This window comes from Acipenser ruthenus, chromosome 42, assembly GCF_902713425.1.
Source record: "Acipenser ruthenus chromosome 42, fAciRut3.2 maternal haplotype, whole genome shotgun sequence".
NCBI classification, from domain to species: Eukaryota; Metazoa; Chordata; class Actinopteri; order Acipenseriformes; family Acipenseridae; genus Acipenser; species Acipenser ruthenus.
The window spans coordinates 8,243,132-8,263,707 of record NC_081230.1 but is presented as its reverse complement, the minus strand read 5'-3'; the positions used below and the strand labels follow the sequence as shown (position 1 = coordinate 8,263,707).

Here is a 20,576-nt window from a genome sequence, read left to right as displayed (position 1 = left end):
ACACTAGCAGATATTTTGCCATCTGTTCGGCCGATAAACATTTCTCATGCTGGAATGAATCATAACCGCCTGCTGCTGCTGCTGCCATTTGCATTAATGACTGTGACCATAAGAGAAGTTGATCCATGTTTTTGTAATATTTAATCTGAGACAAAAAATAAGGTACTTTTTTTCGTTTATCCGCTTGCCTAATACCACATCCATGTCCCATATATACACTCTGTCCATGCTGAATGACTGCTGCAGTGCTGTGCTGTCAAGATGGTATTGCATTGAAAAAAGGGGGTGGGGTCGGGATCTACAAAGGTGCCTCCAAAAAAAAAAAAAAAAAGAAAATAGAAAATGATTACTTATGTTTTTTTGTGTTTGTTTTTATTTGTCAGGCAACCTGTGACCAGCAGCCCCCAAGGTTTTTACACCAGGGGTCCCTTCCCAGGGCAGTGGCAGGGCCAGCCAGGGGCCATGAGACGCTTCCCACAGCCTTCCGGAATAGAGGGGGGTCCCAGACACCCCCTCAATATAGCGGTCAGCAACATGCAAGGCCTTCCACCCAGACAGCTGGTACAGGCACAGACGGAGGCAATGCAGGCTCCCCACGCCCCCATGGTCCCTCAATTCATTGAGCTCAGGCACAATGCACAGAGACTCCCGGTGGGGGCCCAGTTTGTCCCGAGGAGTCCCCAGCCACGGACACGACTCTTCCTGCCCAACCAGGAAGTGGGTGGCCCTTACACCCAGCCTCTCCCCCCACCACCAGAGGGAGTCAGAGGGCCAGGAGTTGGGGTGCAGCCAGTAACGGCAGGGGCACTGATGATGCCTCAACACAACACTGTGCCTCCTTCTCCTCATCATCCACAATCTCCCAGTACTGCCCCACAGCCTCCTCATCCTCCTGCCAGTCTTCCCCAGCCAGTGGGACACCCTTCCACCAGCCGGCCTTGTCTACTCCCCTGCCCGGAACCCGAGCTGGATGATGACTTCGGCTCCCACAAGGGCCTGGAGGGGGAAGAGGAGGAGGATGATGACCTGGCTAACCTGAGTCTGGACCCAGACAAGGCAGATGATGACCTGGACAGCCTGGAGACCGCGGACCCCCACCTGGACGACCTCCTGAAGTGCGATGAGTTCGACCTGCTGGCCTACACCGACCCCGAGCTGGATGTGGGTGACCGCAAGGACATCTTCACAGAGCAGCTGCGGCTGGTGGAAGCGGAGAGCGACGTCGGCTCGGACAGCAAGGGGGACCCCCAGAAATCGCAGGAAGGGGACTCCTCCCAGGGGCGTCGGAACCCACAAGCCCTGGCAGCCCCCAGCACTGCTGCTCCAACCCCTGCTGCTGCTGCTGCTCTGGATCGGGGTCGTGAAGCACAGCCACCCCCTGCCCCAGAACTGGGCAACGTGGACCTGAAGAAACTGAAACAAGAGGACGACGGTTCCCAGACGTACACCTGCCAGTTCCAGCGAGAGCAGAAGCCAGTTAAAGAGCTGTGTCAGGTGAAGGACGAAGTAGGTGAGGCAGTGTCCATGTTGCTCCACACCAAACAGGGGTCTTCGAATGGGCTTTTCCCGCAGGGTGGCGGTGCCCCTAGCTCCAGGACTGCATCTCTGAGTTCTGTGAGGATCGCTGGCCTGCCGTTCCCAATGAACAGCCCTTCCCACCCCCTTCCCTACACTCCTCCCCCGGCCTCTGACCGGCCTGGCATGGCCAAATTCGACCTGGACGAGGATCCTCTGAGCCTCCCGGATGGGCAGCACTCTCCGGCCGTTGACCTGGACAAAGTGGAGAGCTCTCTGGAAGCCAGCGAGCTGCCCCTGCTAATACAGGACCTACTGGAGCACGAGAAGAAGGAACTGCAGAAACAGCAGCAGCAGCAGCAGCAACAGCATCAATTGTCCTCCCTACAGCAAGGGGTGAACTCACACCTGCACCCTGTCCAGCAACAGTCTGTTCTGCTCCAGCAGGTGGGACCTCACCGAGCTCCCCCACCTCCTCACGCTCTCATGGGACAGCAGCAACAGTTCCCCCCGGGGATGGTTCCCAGGCCAGCTCAGCCGCCCCCCTCTCACATCATGCCCCCCCAGCAACAGCAGAGGCTCTTGGGGCCAACCATGCCCCAACATGTGGCCATGGCCCAGGCACAAGGCCTTATGGGCACGGGTCAGTCGCCCATTGGAGGACAGCCACAAGGGCACCATCTGGTCCCAAACCAGCACACCATTTCAGGAGCGCAGCAACAGATGGGGATCAACGTGAAGCAGCAGCAGCTGACCAACAGCTTCTTCCCTGATACAGGTTAGGGTCTGTTTGGCTGTGTCTGAGAACTGGGCTTGTATCTTGAGGGGATGGGGGCTACGTATTCTTTTATAGTCAATTCCAATTCATTCAAAGAAATTGGTATTGATATTTGAGTAATCATGTTTGTGATTTGTTCAACGGCTTTCATTTGAGGCCAGTTTAATTGACTGATAGTGACTATAATTGAAGTAATTTGTTGCCACTGTGAGAAGCTCATTTTAACAGAATACTGCAAATTGCAATTTTGATCAATGATGTGTTGGAGTTGATTAAACTGGTAGTAAATGCTATTCAGTTCAGGTTCTGAATGGTATAATTGAACTGATTTTTGAAACCTCAGGTGGGGAAGCATATCTGAGCACAGTGCTTTGGTGGACAGCGCATCCCTTTTAAGTGGTCAGTTCTGCCATTCTGAAAAGTGGCTCAGCCTTCATCGTGAAGGCTGCGAAAGAATGATTTGCTTGTGTTATGCATCGCCGCTATCGAATCTTGAGAATGTGTGTGCTTCAAAACCAAACTATTTACAGGAACAACACAAATTGCTTCTGCAGATTTGGATAAGTTTGCCACGGAGGACATCTTGGACCCCATTGCCAAAGCGAAGATGGTGGCTCTGAAGGGAATCAAGCGAGTGATGGCACAGGGCACCATCGGGGTACCCCCAGGGATCAACAGGTACAGACTTCTTACACCAGTTCACACACAGCACATACCAGTTTAAATCACGCTTGTACACTTTCATTTGAATCGCAATTCAAATTCAGTGAAGCAGGGTGTCCCTCTTTTTTTTTTTGTGTTGGGCGTGATAGAAAAGTTGTGATTTACGTTAATGCGATTTGATTCACTGTGTGTTGGCTTTGACATGAAGGCGCTCTAACTCTTTTCTTCCTGTTTCAGGCAACAAGTGTCGCTGCTGGCACAGAGACTGGCTGGTACACCAGGGTCGAGCGAGGCACAGAACAGACTGCTTCCAGGAACCGGGAAGGTAAGCACTGATCCCACCTCCACCTTTCTGGAGAGCCTGATAAACCAAGGAGAACTTGAGCCAACTCATTCTGAAATGTATTGTCTGCATGTGTATACGAGGTCCTGCAAAATGTGCTTGGAAAATAACTGGTACACGCCATGAATAAATAAAGCAATTTCTCTGCTCTTTCTTTCTAAGGAGAGTGAGGGGAGTAGTGATCCAGCACCATCTCGACCGAACCCCCCACAGTTCGCCCAGGGAAACATCAGTAAGTATTTATTTCTGGCCAGTTTACCAGAAGAGAGAGCCTGAGTTATTGATTTGGTACTCCGTTGCATGTACAGGAAAGCAACTTGTGCGAACAAAAATGAGGTTACACCTGCAAGTTTATCTAGAGCAATAATTAAAAATGACAATACTTTTGTGCACGTTGAATGTTGCTTTCAAACCAGAATGACAATGTACAGAGATTCACTATTCATACATTATGTTAGATTATATACATACAGCTGTGGCCAAAAGTTTTGCATCACTTATTTTAGGATTGAGAATTTAGATCTTCTATTTAACACCATTTAATCGAAGGAACTACAAAATGATATTGCAAAAGTCTAGTGGGAGCCATAATAGTAGTACAGTATTTGTTACATTTCGAAATGTTACATTTAATTTGTCCATTCTTCGTTATGATGGGGGGGGGGGGGGGGGACTACAAGGCGGTATATAATTAAATATGTTAACGTAACATTAGTCGGCTGGTTTCATTTGCCTTTATGAAGCAGAATGAGTTAATTGTATAGGGTGATGCAAATCTTTTGGCTGTAGCTCGGCAGCAGCCTCAGAGCTGATCGCAGGCTGCTGACTGGCTGTTTGGTGTCTTGCAGACGATGCTGAGCTGCGGCAGTACGAGGAGTGGCTGCTCCACACACAGCAGCTCCTGCAGATGCAGCTCAAGTTCCTGGAGGAGCAGATCGGGGTGCACAGGAAGTCCCGCAAAGCGCTCTGTGCCAAGCAGCGCACGGCCAAGAAATCAGGGCGCGAGTTCCCCGAGGCAGACGCAGAGAAACTCAAACTGGTCACAGAGCAGCAGAGCAAAATCCAGAAGCAGCTGGACCAGGTAGCTAACCCACCTGCAACGGACTGTACATTTCAACAGTGAATTCAACAGCTGTAGTCTGAGACATTTTAATGGGGGGGGGAAAGACACTTAAAATCTGAGTCAAGCTTCCTTTGAACATCATTCTGGAAGAGTAATGTGTGTGTGTTTTTTCAAATGAAAGCCCATTTTGAAATTTTAAATGTGTAGAATTTTACAATACAACAAAAGGATACGGTTTAAACATTTGTAATAGTTTATACCAAATCAATGCTCCTCACATACCTAGAACCTTAACTCGCAAGTATGTATCAAGATTCTCATTGTAATGCTTTTTTAAATTATTATTTTCAAACAAAGCGTCAAAGAACTAGCAAGAAAGTTTGTCTCGACTCCTAGCCTTTATGTGCCTGACTTCTTGTTGTGCTGTTTTGTTTTCTCAGGTCCGGAAGCAGCAGAAGGAGCACACAAACCTGATGGCAGAGTACCGAACCAAGCAGCAGCAGCACCAACAGCAGCAGGGCTCGGCTCACCTGGCCTCCGGGGCCTCGCAGATATCCAAACTGCCCGGGCAGCTGCTGCCGGGACCCCTGGGACCGCAGCCTGTGCACGTGCCTCCTATCGGAGTGTCGGTGCCTGTCCAGCAGGGCCAACCCTTCCTAGGCTCACCTCAGACCCCACACCCTGCGGCTGTGGGTGCTGTCGGCGCATCCCCTGGCCCTTCCGGAAATTATTTCACACAAGGAGGCCCGCTCCCAGGGAACGACAACAGGCTGGTACAGGAGAGGCAGATGCAGCTGCAGCAGCACAGAATGCAGCTGTTGCAGAAAATGCAACAGCAGCAGCAGCAAGGCATTATGGGCCAGCAGCAGCAACAAGGTGGTGGTGGGCAGCAAGGGCTCATGGGTAACCCGCTGATGGCTCAGCAGCCCCAGCAAGGCATGATGGGAAGCCAGCAGGTGGTGCAGACCCCACAGGGTGTTATGGGTAACCAGCAAGGCATCATGGGTGGCCAGCAAATTGTACCGAACCAACAGCAGATGGTACAGAATCAACCAAGCATGATGGGAAATCAGCAGTTGGCCCAGGGGCCGCAGAACCTCATGGGCGCCCCGCAAATGACGCAGCCAGGCATGATGGGGATTCGGCAGATGGTACCGAACCAGCAAGGCATGATGGGGAATCAGCAACCAGCCATGGCCGGGACCATGTTGGCTCAGCAGGCGCTGCAAGGCCCTGTGGGTGCTCAGCAGCTCCTGAGAGAAAAGCAGCAAGTCTTAGGAGCCCAGCTAACTGCCCAGCAGCAGAATATCCTAGCCCAGCGCCTGCATCTGTCCCAGCAGCAACAGGCTGCCAAGGGACTGGCTCATCTCCAGCAGCAAGGGTTCGTAGGGCAGCCTGGTCAGCAAGATGGTGGAGGACAGCTCCATCCAGCTCCTTCCCGACCAGGATCCACCGACCAGGGCTTTCTGGCGCCTTCTACTCCGGGAGGATCCCAGCAGCAAGAAGGGCAACAGCAGCAGGGAACCCTGGATGGGCTGCAGCAAGGAACGCCATTACAGGGTCTTAACCAGGAGCAGAACTCTGGTCCCAAGGAGCAAGGGCTGCTCAGTCCCAGGCCACAGCAGGGCCCCCTGACCCCACATCGGTTACAACATCCTGGATCTGCGGGTGACCAACAGGGGGCAGCGCTGCAGCAACAGCACAGCTTTATTGGGCAGCAGCAGCAGCAGCACAGCTTCATAGGACAGCAACAGCCGCAGCCAGGCATGAGTTCACAGGCACAGCAGGCGCAGTTAGCTCTGCAGAGGCAAAGCTCTCTGGAGAAGCCAGGCAATGGAGGGCAGACCCAGGTAATTGTGAAGCAGGAGGTGCAGCAGCAGACGTGCTACGTGGGCCAGCACCAAGGAGTGATGGGGCAGAAACTGGGCCAACCTCAGGGCATTGTAGGACAGCAAAATATGGTTGTGCAACAGCAAGCCATTGTGGGCCAACAGCAAAGCATCATGGGTCAACGCCATCCAGGCCAGCTGCAGCAAAGCATCATGGGTCAGAAGCAAGGCATGATGGGGCAGATGGCTGTTGGCCAGCAGATATTGAGGGGTCAACAAGGAATGATGGGACAGCGGGCACCTATGCCCATGGGCCAGATCCGAGCCCCCCCAAACATCCAGGGGCTGATTTCTCAGAACCCTCAGCTGCGTCACTTAACCCCCCAGCAGCAACAGCAGCTCCAGGCCATCCTGACACAGCGGCAGCTGCAGCAGGGGCAAATCCTGAGGCTTTCTGCGGGGCAACCAGCCATCAGCCAGGCCCAGCCTCTGGGGCAGAGGCTACAAGGAGTTGTAACGCAACAGCAGCAAGGCATTATGGGACAGCAATACCAGCAGCCAATGCAACAAGGGCTTGTGGGTCTGCAGCAGCAGCAGCAAGGTGCAATGGGACAGCAGCAACCTCAGCAAGGAGCTATGGTACAGCCGCAGCAAATGCAACAAGGTGCGATGGGACAGCAGCAGCAAATGCAACAAGGGGCGATGGGACAGCAGCAGCAAATGCAACAAGGGGCGATGGGACAGCAGCAGCAAATGCAACAAGGGGCGATGGGACAGCAGCAACCTCAGCAGGGAGCTATGGTACAGTCGCAGCAAATGCAACAAGGTGCGATGGGACAGCCGCAGCAAATCCAGCAAGGTGCGATGGGACAGCAGCAGCAAATGCAACAAGGTGCGATGGGACAGCAGCAACCTCAGCAGGGAGCTATGGTACAGTCGCAGCAAATCCAACAAGGTGCGATGGGACAGCCACAGCAAATGCAACAAGGGGTGATGGGACAGCAGCAACCTCAGCAGGGAGCTATGGTACAGCCGCAGCAAATCCAACAAGGTGCGATGGGACAGCCGCAGCAAATCCAACAAGGTGCGATGGGACAGCAGCAACCTCAGCAAGGAGCTATAGGACAACCACAGCAAATGCAACAAGGTGTGATGGGACAGCAGCAACCTCAGCAAGGAGCTATGGGACAACCACAGCAAATGCAACAAGGTGCGATGGGACAGCAGCAACAACAAGGCTCTGTGGGACAGCAGCAACAATTGCAGCAGGGTGTCATGGGACAACAACTCCAGCAAGGGATTATGGGGCAACAGCAACTACTAAAGCAGCAGGGGGTTATGGGACAGGAGCAACGCCAGCAAGGTATGGCAGGTCAGCAACAAATCCAGCAAGGTGTCATGGGGCAACAGCCAATGCAGCAAGGTGTTCTGGGACAGCAGCTACAGCAAGGGGCAATGGGTCAAAGGCCCCTACAGCAAGGCATGATGGGGCAGCAGGTTTGCACGACTCCTCAGGGTCGAATGATCAGGCCGATGTCTCCCAGGCAGCAGCAGCCAGCACGCCAGGGCTCTCCCCAAGAGCAGGCAGCCCTCGCCCAGCAACAGAGAAACCTGATGGGGCGCCCCATGCCTCAGCAAACCAACATAGGCTTGCGACCGGTGGTGCCAGTGCAGGGAGGCCAACAGCAAGTGTTGGGAAACCAGCCACCCACTCCCACCTTAACCCCTAGCCCCTTCCAGCCATTGACGCCAGTCAACCAGCAAGGAGTCTCTGGATCACCATTACCAGGGTCTCCTTCTGGGACCCTTCCCATGCGGCCTTCCTCTGTGTCTTCAGAAACGAGCCTGCCACCTTCCAGTCAACAGGATGCTAATGCCACTCCAAGCCCTTCCCAGGCTTCAAACACTGGGGCAACTCCCAAGCAGGAACACAAGCTATCCCCTGTTGGGGAACCCCAGGAGAAGTGCAGCTCCATGGGGCCAGCAAGGTCTACTGAAACTAAGGCTGCGCTGGGCTTGCCTGACATCAAATCAACGTCGGGTGAACCGATGAAATCCGATTCCCAGGAGAGAACCGCACCCCCAGAGGCTTCCCAGCCCGTTGAGCCCAAACCCAGCGGGGGGCAGCCCATGGAGGTGGAGCGGCAGGCGGGAGTGGAGAGCCAGCAGGGTCCCAGCTGTGTGGACAATCTCTACAGAATGACCCTGCAGAACATCAAGCAGGAACCCAAGGAGGAGAGGCAGTGCGGAGGAGGAGGCGCCAGGGATGATGGGAGGACCAGCGCCATCAAGAGGGAAGCCAACGGGGAGCCAGTGGGGCTGAACTCGGGGAGCCCAGTCACCCCCGGCCCCCGTTCCGAGGCTGGCCAGTTGCTACTGCAGAAGCTGCTGCGGGCAAAGAACCTGCAGCTGGCAGCACACCGGCCAGTGGACGGCATCCACAGCGAGATCAACGGGCACATCGACAGCAAGCTGGCATTGCTGGAGCAGAAGCTGCAGGGGACCCCGCGCAACATGGAGGTGAGGCTGTCGCTGAATGCTAGGAATCCCTTTCTTATTGCAGTGCTATTCATTTGAACTGTGTGTGTTTCTATGCTTCAACTTTTAAATTCCTGCTAGTTTGTACAATATGCTGTGCAATTTGTGCCTAATGGTTTTAGATTGTGTAGTTTTGAGTATAGCACTGTTTTTTGAGATGTGTTTTTTAAATTAGCACATGCTAATTATGAAATGCAAACAAAGATCTTCAGAAGAAAAGAAGGGCAGTGATATTGATCGTGCTAATAATACGAGGTATTGATAAAAAGAAAATGGATTTTAAAACTTTGGTTAGCGCTTCTTTTTTAAGCACAGATTTTATAAAAAGAAAACTACTTGCAATACAATATGGGGGGGGTGGAAATACATAAAGATACATAATGTTTAATAGGATCTCCAGGCTTTGAGTAAGAAAGCACCGGGAGCAAAACCGAAACGGGTGCCCAAGTCTGGAGAGAAGCTGGCCAACTCGAGGAAGAAGAGCAAGAAAGAGGAAGGAGGGAAGTCGGCAGAGGCTCTGATGAAGCAGCTCAAACAGGTGGGTGTTCAGGTGGAAAATTGAATTACAACTTTAATTCCCCAACTTTTTTTTCCAAGCTTGTTTCAAGCACCTAGCCTGTGGCATATTCATGTTTTTATATACTAAAATAGGATTCCTTTGGTCTTTTGTCTTCTGCAGGCTCCACAGTAGCTCAGGGAAGCAAAACATGTTATACTGTTGGTGTAACTTTGAGTTGGAATACCAGTCTAAAAAACGCTAGAAACCTTTAATTTTTTATTTGAATACCACTTTAAATCACAGGATGATGTTCCAGTTACTTATTGACATTAATGCAGTACTCCTTTTAAATCTCATGGCAATGTCCCGGTGCATCCATGTAAAATGAAACTCCATCTGTATGCCAAATAACCGTTTCCTTTTACCAATCAGGAGCTCTCCCTTCTTCCTCTCATGGAGCCTTCCATCACGGCAAACTTTGACCTCTTCGCCCCCTTTGGAAGCAGCCCCATCAACGGGAAAAACCAACTGAAGGGGGCGTTCGGTAACGCTGTGCTGGACAGTGTCCCAGACTACTACTCCCAGCTTCTCACCAAGGTAACAGATGACGTCAAAATTTTATTATCATAAATAATTTCATTATTTTTTTAGACCTCATTGCTATTTAACTTTTTTCTTCCCAGAACAACCTGAGTAACCCGCCCACGCCCCCCTCCTCTCTGCCCCCCACCCCTCCCCCCTCGGTGCAGCACAAGATGGTGAACGGGGTCACCGCGGTGGAGGATCTGCCTGAGGGGTGCAAGGAACCTGAGGCCCCCTCCGAGCCTGAAGAAACCAAAGGTACGAAAAACACAAATTGCGAAGTTAGCCTACTGCCTCTGCTGGTTTACAGTACTTGTGAAGTTTCTAGTATTGTAGCATTGTAGATTTTGCCCTTATGCTGGAATCGCTGGTCTAGAAGTCCTTCTTAACTGTGTTTTTGTTTGATCTGCAGACTCCTCTGCTGAAGAAGTGAAGAGTGTGGACCTGCTAGCTGCTCTCCCAACCCCTCCCCACAACCAAAATGAAGACATAAGGCAAGAAATTTTTAAATTTCAAATGTTTGTACTCCATGCACCTCCATTTTAAAGGAGCACCAGATCCTCTCCTACTTGTTACAATGCAAAGAAGTGCTTCGGAGTCCCGCTGGATGAGCGGGTAGCATGTGTTCACAGTGCAGATGAATGGTCAATCACTTTGGTGTTAATGAGGGAGTCTGATCTCTTCTCCTCCTCCGCCCCCAGGATGGAGAGTGATGAGGACAGTGACGCCCCTGACAGCATCGTCCCAGCCTCCTCCCCGGAGAGCGTGCTGGGAGACGAGACCTCTCGCTTCCCCCTACTCACCGACCTCAAAGAGGAGGATCTGGAGAGAGCCATCTCTCCTGTCATCCCCATCATCCCACGGGCATGCATTCCTGGTAAGGGCATTCCTATCTGCACCACACCAAAATAATATGAATGCTTGAATACATTTCATATTGAAAGAAATAGTCAGCAGGTTATGGCCGTCTGTTTTTAAAAATAAATAAATATAGGATGTTCTCTCTACGATGCCTGACTTGTATGGGATACCCTGTTTTGAATAAACCATAAATGTCATGGTTGAATTAACAACACAGGGCCATCACAGCCTTCACCAGCTCAAAGTGCCGTCCCATGTATTTCTTTCGTGGTGGTTCAGCTACACAACCTTTCCATTTAAACATTCTCAGGTATTTTTTTAATAATCCGTTTTTCATTTTATGTGCATTTAGACTTGTTTTTTGTCTTGTGTGTTCCCAGTTTTTCCTGAAAACAAACCCTTCGAAATGGTGAACTCTTCCTTTCCCGAACATGCTGGGAAAGTGGCATCTGCGAGCGGTCCCTGGGAGAAAGCAAAGGGAAGCGAGGTCTCTGTGACCTTCACACTGTCTGCCGCGGCTGCAAAGGTAGGACTTCTAATATGGGGCATGATCCTCCCTTTTTTTTTTTTTTTTTTTTTTTTTGACCATGTTTTATTTGGACTAGGCAGCAGTAGATGATGTTACTTTCTCTCTCTTTATTTCTTCCCCGCAGAACCTGAACACCGTGATGGTGGCGATGGCACAGCTCCTACACATGCGCATCCCCAACTCCTACGAGGTGGCTTTCCCAGAGAGTCCCGGGCGGGGCGTCCCAGACCAGAGGAAGTCCCCCGCGGAGCTGCAGGCTCCAGGTATGAGGGACACCAGGGAGGGACTGGTGCTAAAAACTGTCCACTCTGAGCAACCCGGCTGCTGCTTTATGTGCTGTGAAGTGAGCAGACTGTCTGTGTGTGTGTGTGTTTGTTATACATGTTTATTGTGTTTTATGTTGATCCTCTGTCCTACTGAAACACCCAGTCTAGAGTTTTGGCACTGCCAATTTTTTATTTTTTATTTAAGAATCTGTGTCAAATTCTAAGCACTCGAGCAAACCCCAAGAATGCTGCCTGGTCCAGCCACTTTCAGGGCCCAATCTTGAGATCTTGACTAGTACTGGTTAGAGGACTGCAGTCACATTTTCCCCGATTTCCTCTCTCCTCCTTTTTGAAGCGGTGCTGGCCGGGAAGCCGAAGGCAGCAGAGGGGGAGAGGACCCCCCAGGAGAAGAGCGACTGGCTGAAGCAGTTTGACGTCTCGCTCCCTGGCTGTACCCTGAAGAAACAGGTGGACATCCTGTCTCTCATTAAACAGGTCCGCACTCGCATTGACACATATTCACAAAGCATTTACCACCAAGTTTATCACAAATTGTATTTATTTTTCTAAAAAGGAAAAAAAAGTGTTTTACAAATGCAAAAAAGGTGCAGACGTGGTTTGTTTTGTGAATATGGCCCAGAGGGAGGGAAACTTCCATTGTGAACTCCTCTGATCATTCTATTTTCCACTCTTATTTGAAATGGAGAATTTTGGTCAAATAATTCCATGATCTTAATGCTAATAGGTGGTGTCTTATACATGCACAAAAAAAGGTGAAATCAAATTCTTTCATCGTTATTAAATCTATTTTTTTGAATTGGGTAACTGATTTATTTTCCCTCTGTCTTCTCTTGCTCTCTACTGCAGGAGTCCCCAGAGCTGGAGGAGAAGCCAGTACAGCACTGCTACGTCACCAATGTGTCCAACCTGGACGTGAGGCACCTGCCAGTGATCCCAGTGGAGACCTCTCCACCCCAGTCCCCCCCTGCAGCCTCCTCCCCATCCAGCCTGGCCAATCCCATCAAACTAGAGCCGGAGCCTGAGCCCATCCTACCCCCTCCTCCGCCCCCTCCCATCCCAGAGCCCCCCAAAGCCAAGCAGCGCAGCCGGCCACCCTCGGAGGAAGAGGAGTGCAAGCCCAAGGTGAAGAAGTGGAGAGGCCTGCGCTGGAAACGGCTGCAGCTGCTGATCACCATCCGCAAGGCAGGCTCTCGCCGGGAGACGTGGCGTGAGATCGCGGAGCTCATCGAGAAGCTGCGAATCACCCTGCGGCCGGACACCCTGCCCAGGGACCTGCGCAAGTGCTGCTTCTGCCACGAGGAGGGCGACGGGGCCACCGACGGGCCGGCCCGCCTTCTCAACATCGACCTGGACCTCTGGGTGCACCTCAACTGCGCGCTGTGGTCCACGGAGGTGTACGAGACCCAAGGGGGCGCCCTGATCAACGTGGAGGTAGCCCTTCGGCGCGGCCTGCGGACCAAGTGCGCCTACTGCCAGAAAACTGGCGCCACCAACAGCTGCAACCGGCTGCGCTGCCCCAACGTCTACCACTTCGCCTGCGCCGTCCGGGCCCGCTGCATGTTCTTCAAGGACAAGACCATGCTGTGCACCCAGCACAAGCTCAAGGGCCCCAGCGAGGAGGAGCTGAGCTCGTTCGCGGTGTTCCGGCGCGTCTACATCGAGCGGGACGAGGTGAAGCAGATCGCCAGCATCCTGCAGCGCGGAGACCGCATCCACATGTTCCGTGTGGGCGGCCTGATCTTCCACGCCATCGGCCAGCTGCTGCCCTCCCAGATGGCCGTCTTCCACTCCTCCAACGCCATCTACCCCGTGGGCTACGAGGCCTCCCGCATCTACTGGAGCACCCGCTTCCCCAACCGCCGCTGCTGCTACCGCTGCCGCATCGGGGAGGCGGACGGCCGGCCACTCTTCGAGGTGCGTGTCCTGGAGGAGGGGCACGAGGACATCATGCTCAAGGACACCTCGCCACAAGGTACAGCCCCCGATCCGGCACCTTTTTTTTTTTTTTTTTTTTTTTAACAATAAATGTAGCCGGTTTTCGGCAAGTAGCGCAACATGTTTGTATTTATTATTTTTATTTTGGCTTACTTGTCAGGTTTTACGCTTGCTTAAGTAGTACGTTTACTGAATCGGTACCTAATGTGCGAACACAAATGCCTTTTTCTGTCCCAGAGCTTATATTTTAAATGCTAAATGCGTTCTCTGAACTAAAATAGCTGCAGTATTGAGGTTGTGACTTTTAGGGTAGTAAGTTTTCCTGTATAGGCGGTACACACGCCCTGTAAGAGTTTTTTTTTTTTTTAATTTGGTACACTGAATAATACCTGTAATGGAACTTTACTGAGAGAATCATGGAACTGTTCATTCTAACGGATTAAGCAATGAAGCAGATCACATGCTTTTTCACATATTCATTTAACTTGGTTTACCTTTCATTAAGAGATCCCGTTACCCTTGTATTACGCCCCATAGTTCACAGAGCTCCCCGGTGCTGTTTTTAAATGAATGGAGCTGATGCCCGACTCTCTGCCCTCTCTCCCCAGCAATCTGGAACCGTGTGGTGGAGCCGGTGGCGCGGATGCGGCGGGAGGCTGGCATGCTGAAGCTCTTTGCGGATCACGTGAAGGGGGAGGAGATGTACGGGCTGACTGTGCACGCTGTACTGCGCATCGCTGAGTCGGTAAGGAACCAGGATTGTACTCGTCACGTTACTGATGAATGCAGTGACTAGCGTTTATTGTAATGCGTGTGCTTTTATTGTGATAGAGCTGAGGTCTGAGGATGGTAACCTGCCACTAGCTTCGTCCTCTGTACCCAATTTTTATATAATAGCCCCGTACCATAGTGTGATTTAAAACTCGTAAGATTTGTTAATTCCAGAAGGTCCCATAGTACTTGATTGAATCTACTGATGGGTACTGCCCACTTTTTTAACACGATCTTGCCTTTTTGACGTCCTCTCGCAGCTGCCTGGTGTGGAGAGCTGTCAGAACTACATGTTCCGCTACGGCAGACACCCGCTGATGGAGCTGCCTCTTATGATCAACCCCACGGGCTGTGCCAGATCCGAGCCCAGGGTACTGACGCACTACAAGAGGTGGGTGTGCTTTCAAAACCCCAAGTACAGCGGCACCCAGTCATTCTGTATAGGTAGCAAATGGATATTTGTTCATTTTAATTCCTGGCGTGGTGACTGCAAAGACTAGGATGCAAAATTATTTTATTTATTTATGAAGAAAGTCATCTGGGTAAAATTAGCAACTAATGTCTCCTTCCCATGCACCACAAACTGGGAGGGGGTGGTTTACTGGTTGTCACCATAGCAACCCAGTTTTTAACAGATAACAGGCTTTTGGCACAGTGACTTTTTTTTTTAAAATTGTATTTCCAAATGTAAAAACCATTTTCTTCCTGCCTTTTTTTTTTGGCGCCCAGACTTTTCTCTCTTTACCTCCTCTCCAGACCGCACACCCTCAACAGCACCAGCATGTCCAAAGCCTACCAGAGCACCTTCACCGGGGAGATCAACACGCCCTACAGCAAGCAGTTTGTGCACTCCAAGTCCTCGCAGTACCGTCGCCTCAAGACGGAGTGGAAGAACAACGTGTACCTGGCCCGGTCCCGCATCCAAGGGCTGGGTCTGTACGCTGCCAAGGACCTGGAGAAGCACACCATGGTCATAGAGTACATCGGCACCATCATCCGGAACGAGGTGGCCAACCGACGGGAGAAGATCTATGAGGAGCAGGCGAGTGGCCCTGGAACTGCAGGCAGACGCTCCCATCATGTTGTAGAATTAGAGAAGCGTAGTCTTTTGTCTTTAGTGTTTCTGCGCGACGTCCTTCAAATGCATAGTTAGGTCAGATCAGCGTTTTTGTGTGTGAAGCTGTTGGGCTTTTTCAGCACCGTCGAGCAAATAATGATGCCAGTAAGCGATGTTGCACGTGTTATTCCAGAGTCAAGCCCCTGTAAGTTTCTGCACTCAACTTGTGATCGCGGAATGCGGTTTGCAAACTTCAAGTATCAGTTTATTTTTTGTATCTTGTGGTACCATAGCTAGTTCATCCGTAGCTTTTATACGTTCGTTCGTTCAGAAGATAAACCATGCCACTGGGAAGAGAAACGTTTCAACCAAAATATTAGTCTTGATGATTTTTAAAGGTTGTAAAACAAAGGATGATAGTTACTCATCAGTGTGTAACATCTGAGGATCTAGTGGTCTGTTTCCTGTTCTCTGTGTTAATGCTACCTTCCTCTTTCAGAACCGAGGGATCTATATGTTCAGGATTAATAACGAGCATGTGATTGATGCAACATTGACTGGGGGGCCCGCCCGGTAAGCTGCTTAAAATATATACACACACACACACACACACACACACGTACGTTGCCTATGAACAGGATAGGATGGCAGTGATTGGTTGACTTCTCACATGTGATTTCTTACCTGTTTCCACAGGTACGTCAACCACTCCTGCGCTCCCAACTGTGTGGCGGAGGTTGTGACGTTCGACAAGGAGGATAAGATAATCATCATTTCCAGCCGCAGGATCCCCAAAGGAGAGGAGGTAAGACTGTGCAGCTCACCCAAGAGGGAGAACGAGCCAGATCCTGGGGCAGTGAGCCATTACACGCTTTCCTTGGAGTAAAAAGTGCAATGCACAAAATATGCATGCTGTGCGTCATCAAACCCGGATCCGCACTAAACCCTGGCATGAACCCCACTGCCATGTTCTGCATCTGCGTAGGTTCTTGTCTTTTTGATGGAGTGCTTTTGTAGTCATTGTGTTACTCATCCAAGGAGTCTTGCTGACAAATTTGTCTTTTTTTTTTTCTTTCTGTACTTTCCAGCTCACCTACGATTATCAGTTTGACTTTGAAGATGATCAGCACAAGATCCCGTGCCACTGTGGTGCCTGGAACTGCAGAAAGTGGATGAACTGAAGAGCAAAAACTAAACCAGACAAAAAGGAAATGGCCGAGTCCGCTGGAGAATGGAGTTTGCTGAAAGGAAAACCAAATTTGTTTCTCTTTGAAGAAGGAAATAAAACAAAACAGGACCTCTGATTTTTTCTGGAGTGCAAAGGATTGGGCTCTTAATCATGTGAAATAAACCTCCTCTTAATATATATATTTTTTTCTTTCAGTAATACTCCTGTCCCAAGGGCTGTGTATAGGATTTGGCCATGTTTTCTTTATATATCAACAGTCCAAGAGCAAGGCAAATCTCAGAAAGGCACTTTGTTGAATCTAAACACTCCTTCAGTGCTGAATTCTATTCGTTTTTCCATTTCGGAAGCTTTGGGGAAGGATTCTGTACAGAGAGGAACTTTAATGCTAGCTCACCTAGTCTGCAACACATTTTACTGAGAGGGGATTTTAAACAAGAAAACATAAGAACTATTTTTAATAAATAAACACATTAATTCATTAACTTGGTTTCTCAAACTGGTCTTTGTCTGTCCTCCACTGAAATGACTAAACCGGACACAGCAGAGGGACTATTATAATTTTTTTTTTTTTTTTTTTTTTTTTTTTAATTCAGCTAGACAATCCCGAAACTGAACGTGGCTCCAAATAATGTAAAATACAGATTATTATTAATAATAATAATAATAATAATGGTGAAAATAAAGTATGGACTTGGTGATGATTGTGTGTAGTAGTTGAAGATGGGTGTCTATACCCAGCCTACCTCATACTGTGTGTTTTTGGAATCTTGTAGCTTCACGTGACACTTGGACTGCTTGGATTTTTTGGGGGGTGGGGGGTGGAGGTTGGGGAGGGGTCATGGCTGTTCGGAGAAGCAGGGGAGAAATACAAGCAGCAGGCTTTTTTTTTTTTTTTTTCCACATTACGCACAAACAGATGGACTTGATTGCAGTTCTCATGAAGGGGGAGGCGGGAGCAGATTGCTAAGCTCTGTTCCTCCATCGTGGATCTTGCTGAGTTGACCCATGCAGGTGGAGGTATACAGAGCGCCTGCTCTCCCTCCCTGTTTTGGAAGTTAACTCCGAAGGGAAGGCCTTGCACTGACTGGTGTCTCCCCTTGGCTCTCGTCCTTTTGTATATTTACTGTACTATACATTTTGCCACTGATTAAAGCCCTCCCACAAGAGGGAGTAGAGGGGGAGAGAGAGAGACCTGCTGATGGCATCGGGCTTTTGGTGGTGAAAAGTGAAAAGGGCATTTTATTTTTTTTAAATAATTTAAATTACGAACGGGGGAGGATGCCGACGACTACGTTGTTGCTGCCGAACCTGGTCGGTATAAAATCAAAATGTAATAATAAAAAAGCTGCAGAGTGTACAGATTGTAAATATTCGGGGACAAACACTTGGCCCTTTTTAACCGATTTTAAAATAACAATATAATAAACCAGCCACTGGATATCATTTTTATTAAAGAAAGAAAATATAGTAAACCTTGATAATGTGTATATGAACTGAGTTTTTTGCATTTTACTATTTTTTATTTCCTTTTTTTTGTTTTGCTAGAAGCTTGTAAAGGCTGCCTGTACATTTCTGCTGACAAATTAATATTCGCCAATGATGTGAGAGTGAGACTAAGCTGGGAGGTTATTTTATTTTTGTGGGGAAAGGAGGGATTTGTGGAAAAGTATCCCAACATTTTGTGTGTGCTATTTTTTTTTTTTTTTTTAACATAGAATGTTCTGGTACCAGGAGACTGTGTGTGCTGGTATCGAATGATACCAAAGTGGGTTGGCTTTTGCACATTTGAGATTGTTCACCATCTTTTATCCAAACCCCTCCCCCCCCCCCCCCCCCAAAAAAAATTAAGACCCCATTGTTTGTCATTTAAATATATGTAACTTTATAATTAAATTGTCTGTTCATCCCAAAAATCCCCCCCCCCCCCCCTTTTTTTTTTTTTTTTAAATATGCAGTAATTCATTTTAACTCTGAGAACATAAGCTGGTGACACAAGGTGAGTAATCGCCAGAAGTTTAATTCTGAACTGTTATGATTTATTAATTCCAACTAATCATGTGAATCCATTTGAATTTTGGGATTAAAGACGGTTTTGTCGGACACTTGGCCTGTATGATTGCGTTTTTAAATATATATATTTTTAATCTAATTTAAACTCCTGGATAAATTTTACTTTAAAAATCCATAATGCCGGGATTTTAAGCATTACACTTTATTTTCTTTTTGGTTTATTTTATAAATATATATATATATATATTGTGTTGTGTCGATTCTGTATAGCAGGGTTACATTTAGGAAAGAGAGAGAAAATGATCATTTTTATTGTATGTGGCATGTTTTGTATGGATATAATTTGAATTGTATATAATTTATGTTTGGCGACGCGAGAGGCTGTATACCTCTCTCCGCTTAGTTTCTTGTAAAGGAAAAATAAAATGCATTTTAAATATACCCGTGTATCTTGCATATCTATTTTTAAATTACACCTAACCCTTGAACTACACTTGGTCAAAACAATTAAAATCACTGGTGCCAGTACAGAGAAAATCTCAGCAAATCTTCCCTGATATGTATGACCAGCAGGTTGATGTACCTCACTTTTTTTTTTTTCCTATAGGAAAGATGCACATATTGTGGTAAACATGGAAAAGCTGCATCAGGCAATAAAAGAACGAGGATTCAGTTTAACTACTTTTTCCTCAAGTAGACCTATGAAATGATGGGAAGATACAGGGGTATCCCGTGAACCAGGGGTGAAATGATGGGAAGATACAGGGGTATCCCATGAACCAGGGGTGAAATGATGGGAAGATACAGGGGTATCCCATGAACCAGGGGTGAAATGATGGGAAGATACAGGGGTATCCCGTGAACCAGGGGTGAAATGATGGGAAGATACAGGGGTATCCCGTGAACCAGGGGTGAAATGATGGGAAGATACAGGGGTATCCCGTGAACCAGGGGTGAAATGATGGGAAGATACAGGGGTATCCCATGAACCAGGGGTGAAATGATGGGAAGATACAGGGGTATCCCGTGAACCAGGGGTGAAATGATGGGAAGATACAGGGGTGAAATGATGGGAAGATACAGGGGTATCCCATAAACCAGGGGTGAAATGATGGGAAGATACAGGGGTATCCCATGAACCAGGGGTGAAATGATGGGAAGATACAGGGGTATCCCGTGAACCAGGGGTGAAATGATGGGAAGATACAGGGGTATCCCGTGAACCAGGGGTGAAATGATGGGAAGATACAGGGGTATCCCGTGAACCAGGGGTGAAATGATGGGAAGATACAGGGGTATCCCGTGAACCAGGGGTGAAATGATGGGAAGATACAGGGGTATCCCGTGAACCAGGGGTGAAAAGATGGGAAGATACAGGGGTATCCCGTGAACCAGGGGTGAAATGATGGGAAGATACAGGGGTATCCCGTGAACCAGGGGTGAAATGATGGGAAGATACAGGGGTATCCCGTGAACCAGGGGTGAAATGATGGGAAGATACAGGGGTATCCCGTGAACCAGGGGTGAAATGATGGGAAGATACAGGGGTGAAATGATGGGAAGATACAGGGGTATCCCATGAACCAGGGGTGAAATGATGGGAAGATACAGGGGTATCCCGTGAACCAGGGGTGAAAAGATGGGAAGATACAGGGGTATCCCGTGAACCAGGGGTGAAATGATGGGAAGATACAGGGGTATCCCGTGAACCAGGGGTGAAATGATGGGAAGATACAGGGGTATCCCGTGAACCAGGGGTGAAATGATGGGAAGATACAGGGGTATCCCATGAACCAGGGGTGGCCCATCCTGGTCGTGGAGGGCCGCAGGGTCTTCTGGTTTTCATTCCATCGGAGTTCTCAATTACCTAATTTGTTGTTTTCTTAATTGGTCAACACTAACATGCTTCCTAGATCTTGATCCATTGATTTAAAGAGACTCAGAAAACCTGCAGGATTGTGGCTCTCCCGGACCAGGGTTGGCCACCCCTGCCATAAACCATCACAGGCAAAATTAATGTTCTGCCGATATTTAGAATCTTCTCGTCTGTCTGCACCACACATCAAAATGATCTGAAGCCGTTCCTCTTTGTTTAACCCTTTTTAAGGTAGACAACAAGGTTTCTTC

At 49.1% G+C, this 20,576-nt stretch overlaps 1 protein-coding gene across 7 annotated transcripts in view; it reads left to right on the top strand.

Moving 5' to 3' along the window:
* LOC117967100 (histone-lysine N-methyltransferase 2D-like) overlaps positions 1–18,890 on the top strand; it is a 48,315-nt gene extending 29,425 nt beyond the window's left edge. For 5 of the 7 annotated variants that reach the window (XM_059011487.1, XM_059011484.1, XM_059011483.1 and 2 more), the window contains exons 35-55: positions 384–2,293; positions 2,848–2,971; positions 3,194–3,281; positions 3,462–3,531; positions 4,148–4,380; positions 4,803–8,711; positions 9,121–9,267; positions 9,661–9,825; positions 9,912–10,068; positions 10,223–10,304; positions 10,512–10,687; positions 11,052–11,197; positions 11,325–11,463; positions 11,822–11,961; positions 12,334–13,459; positions 14,031–14,167; positions 14,454–14,584; positions 14,923–15,235; positions 15,750–15,823; positions 15,947–16,055; positions 16,339–18,890. In XM_059011487.1, the coding sequence (XP_058867470.1) occupies positions 384–2,293; positions 2,848–2,971; positions 3,194–3,281; positions 3,462–3,531; positions 4,148–4,380; positions 4,803–8,711; positions 9,121–9,267; positions 9,661–9,825; positions 9,912–10,068; positions 10,223–10,304; positions 10,512–10,687; positions 11,052–11,197; positions 11,325–11,463; positions 11,822–11,961; positions 12,334–13,459; positions 14,031–14,167; positions 14,454–14,584; positions 14,923–15,235; positions 15,750–15,823; positions 15,947–16,055; positions 16,339–16,431 (9,469 nt within the window). In that variant the 3' untranslated portion in view covers positions 16,432–18,890. The remainder of the gene's footprint in view (positions 1–383; positions 2,294–2,847; positions 2,972–3,193; positions 3,282–3,461; positions 3,532–4,147; positions 4,381–4,802; positions 8,712–9,120; positions 9,268–9,660; positions 9,826–9,911; positions 10,069–10,222; positions 10,305–10,511; positions 10,688–11,051; positions 11,198–11,324; positions 11,464–11,821; positions 11,962–12,333; positions 13,460–14,030; positions 14,168–14,453; positions 14,585–14,922; positions 15,236–15,749; positions 15,824–15,946; positions 16,056–16,338) is intronic. The other 2 variants (XM_059011486.1, XM_059011485.1) reach the window with 2 other exon arrangements.
* The last annotated feature ends 1,686 nt before the right edge of the window (positions 18,891–20,576 follow it).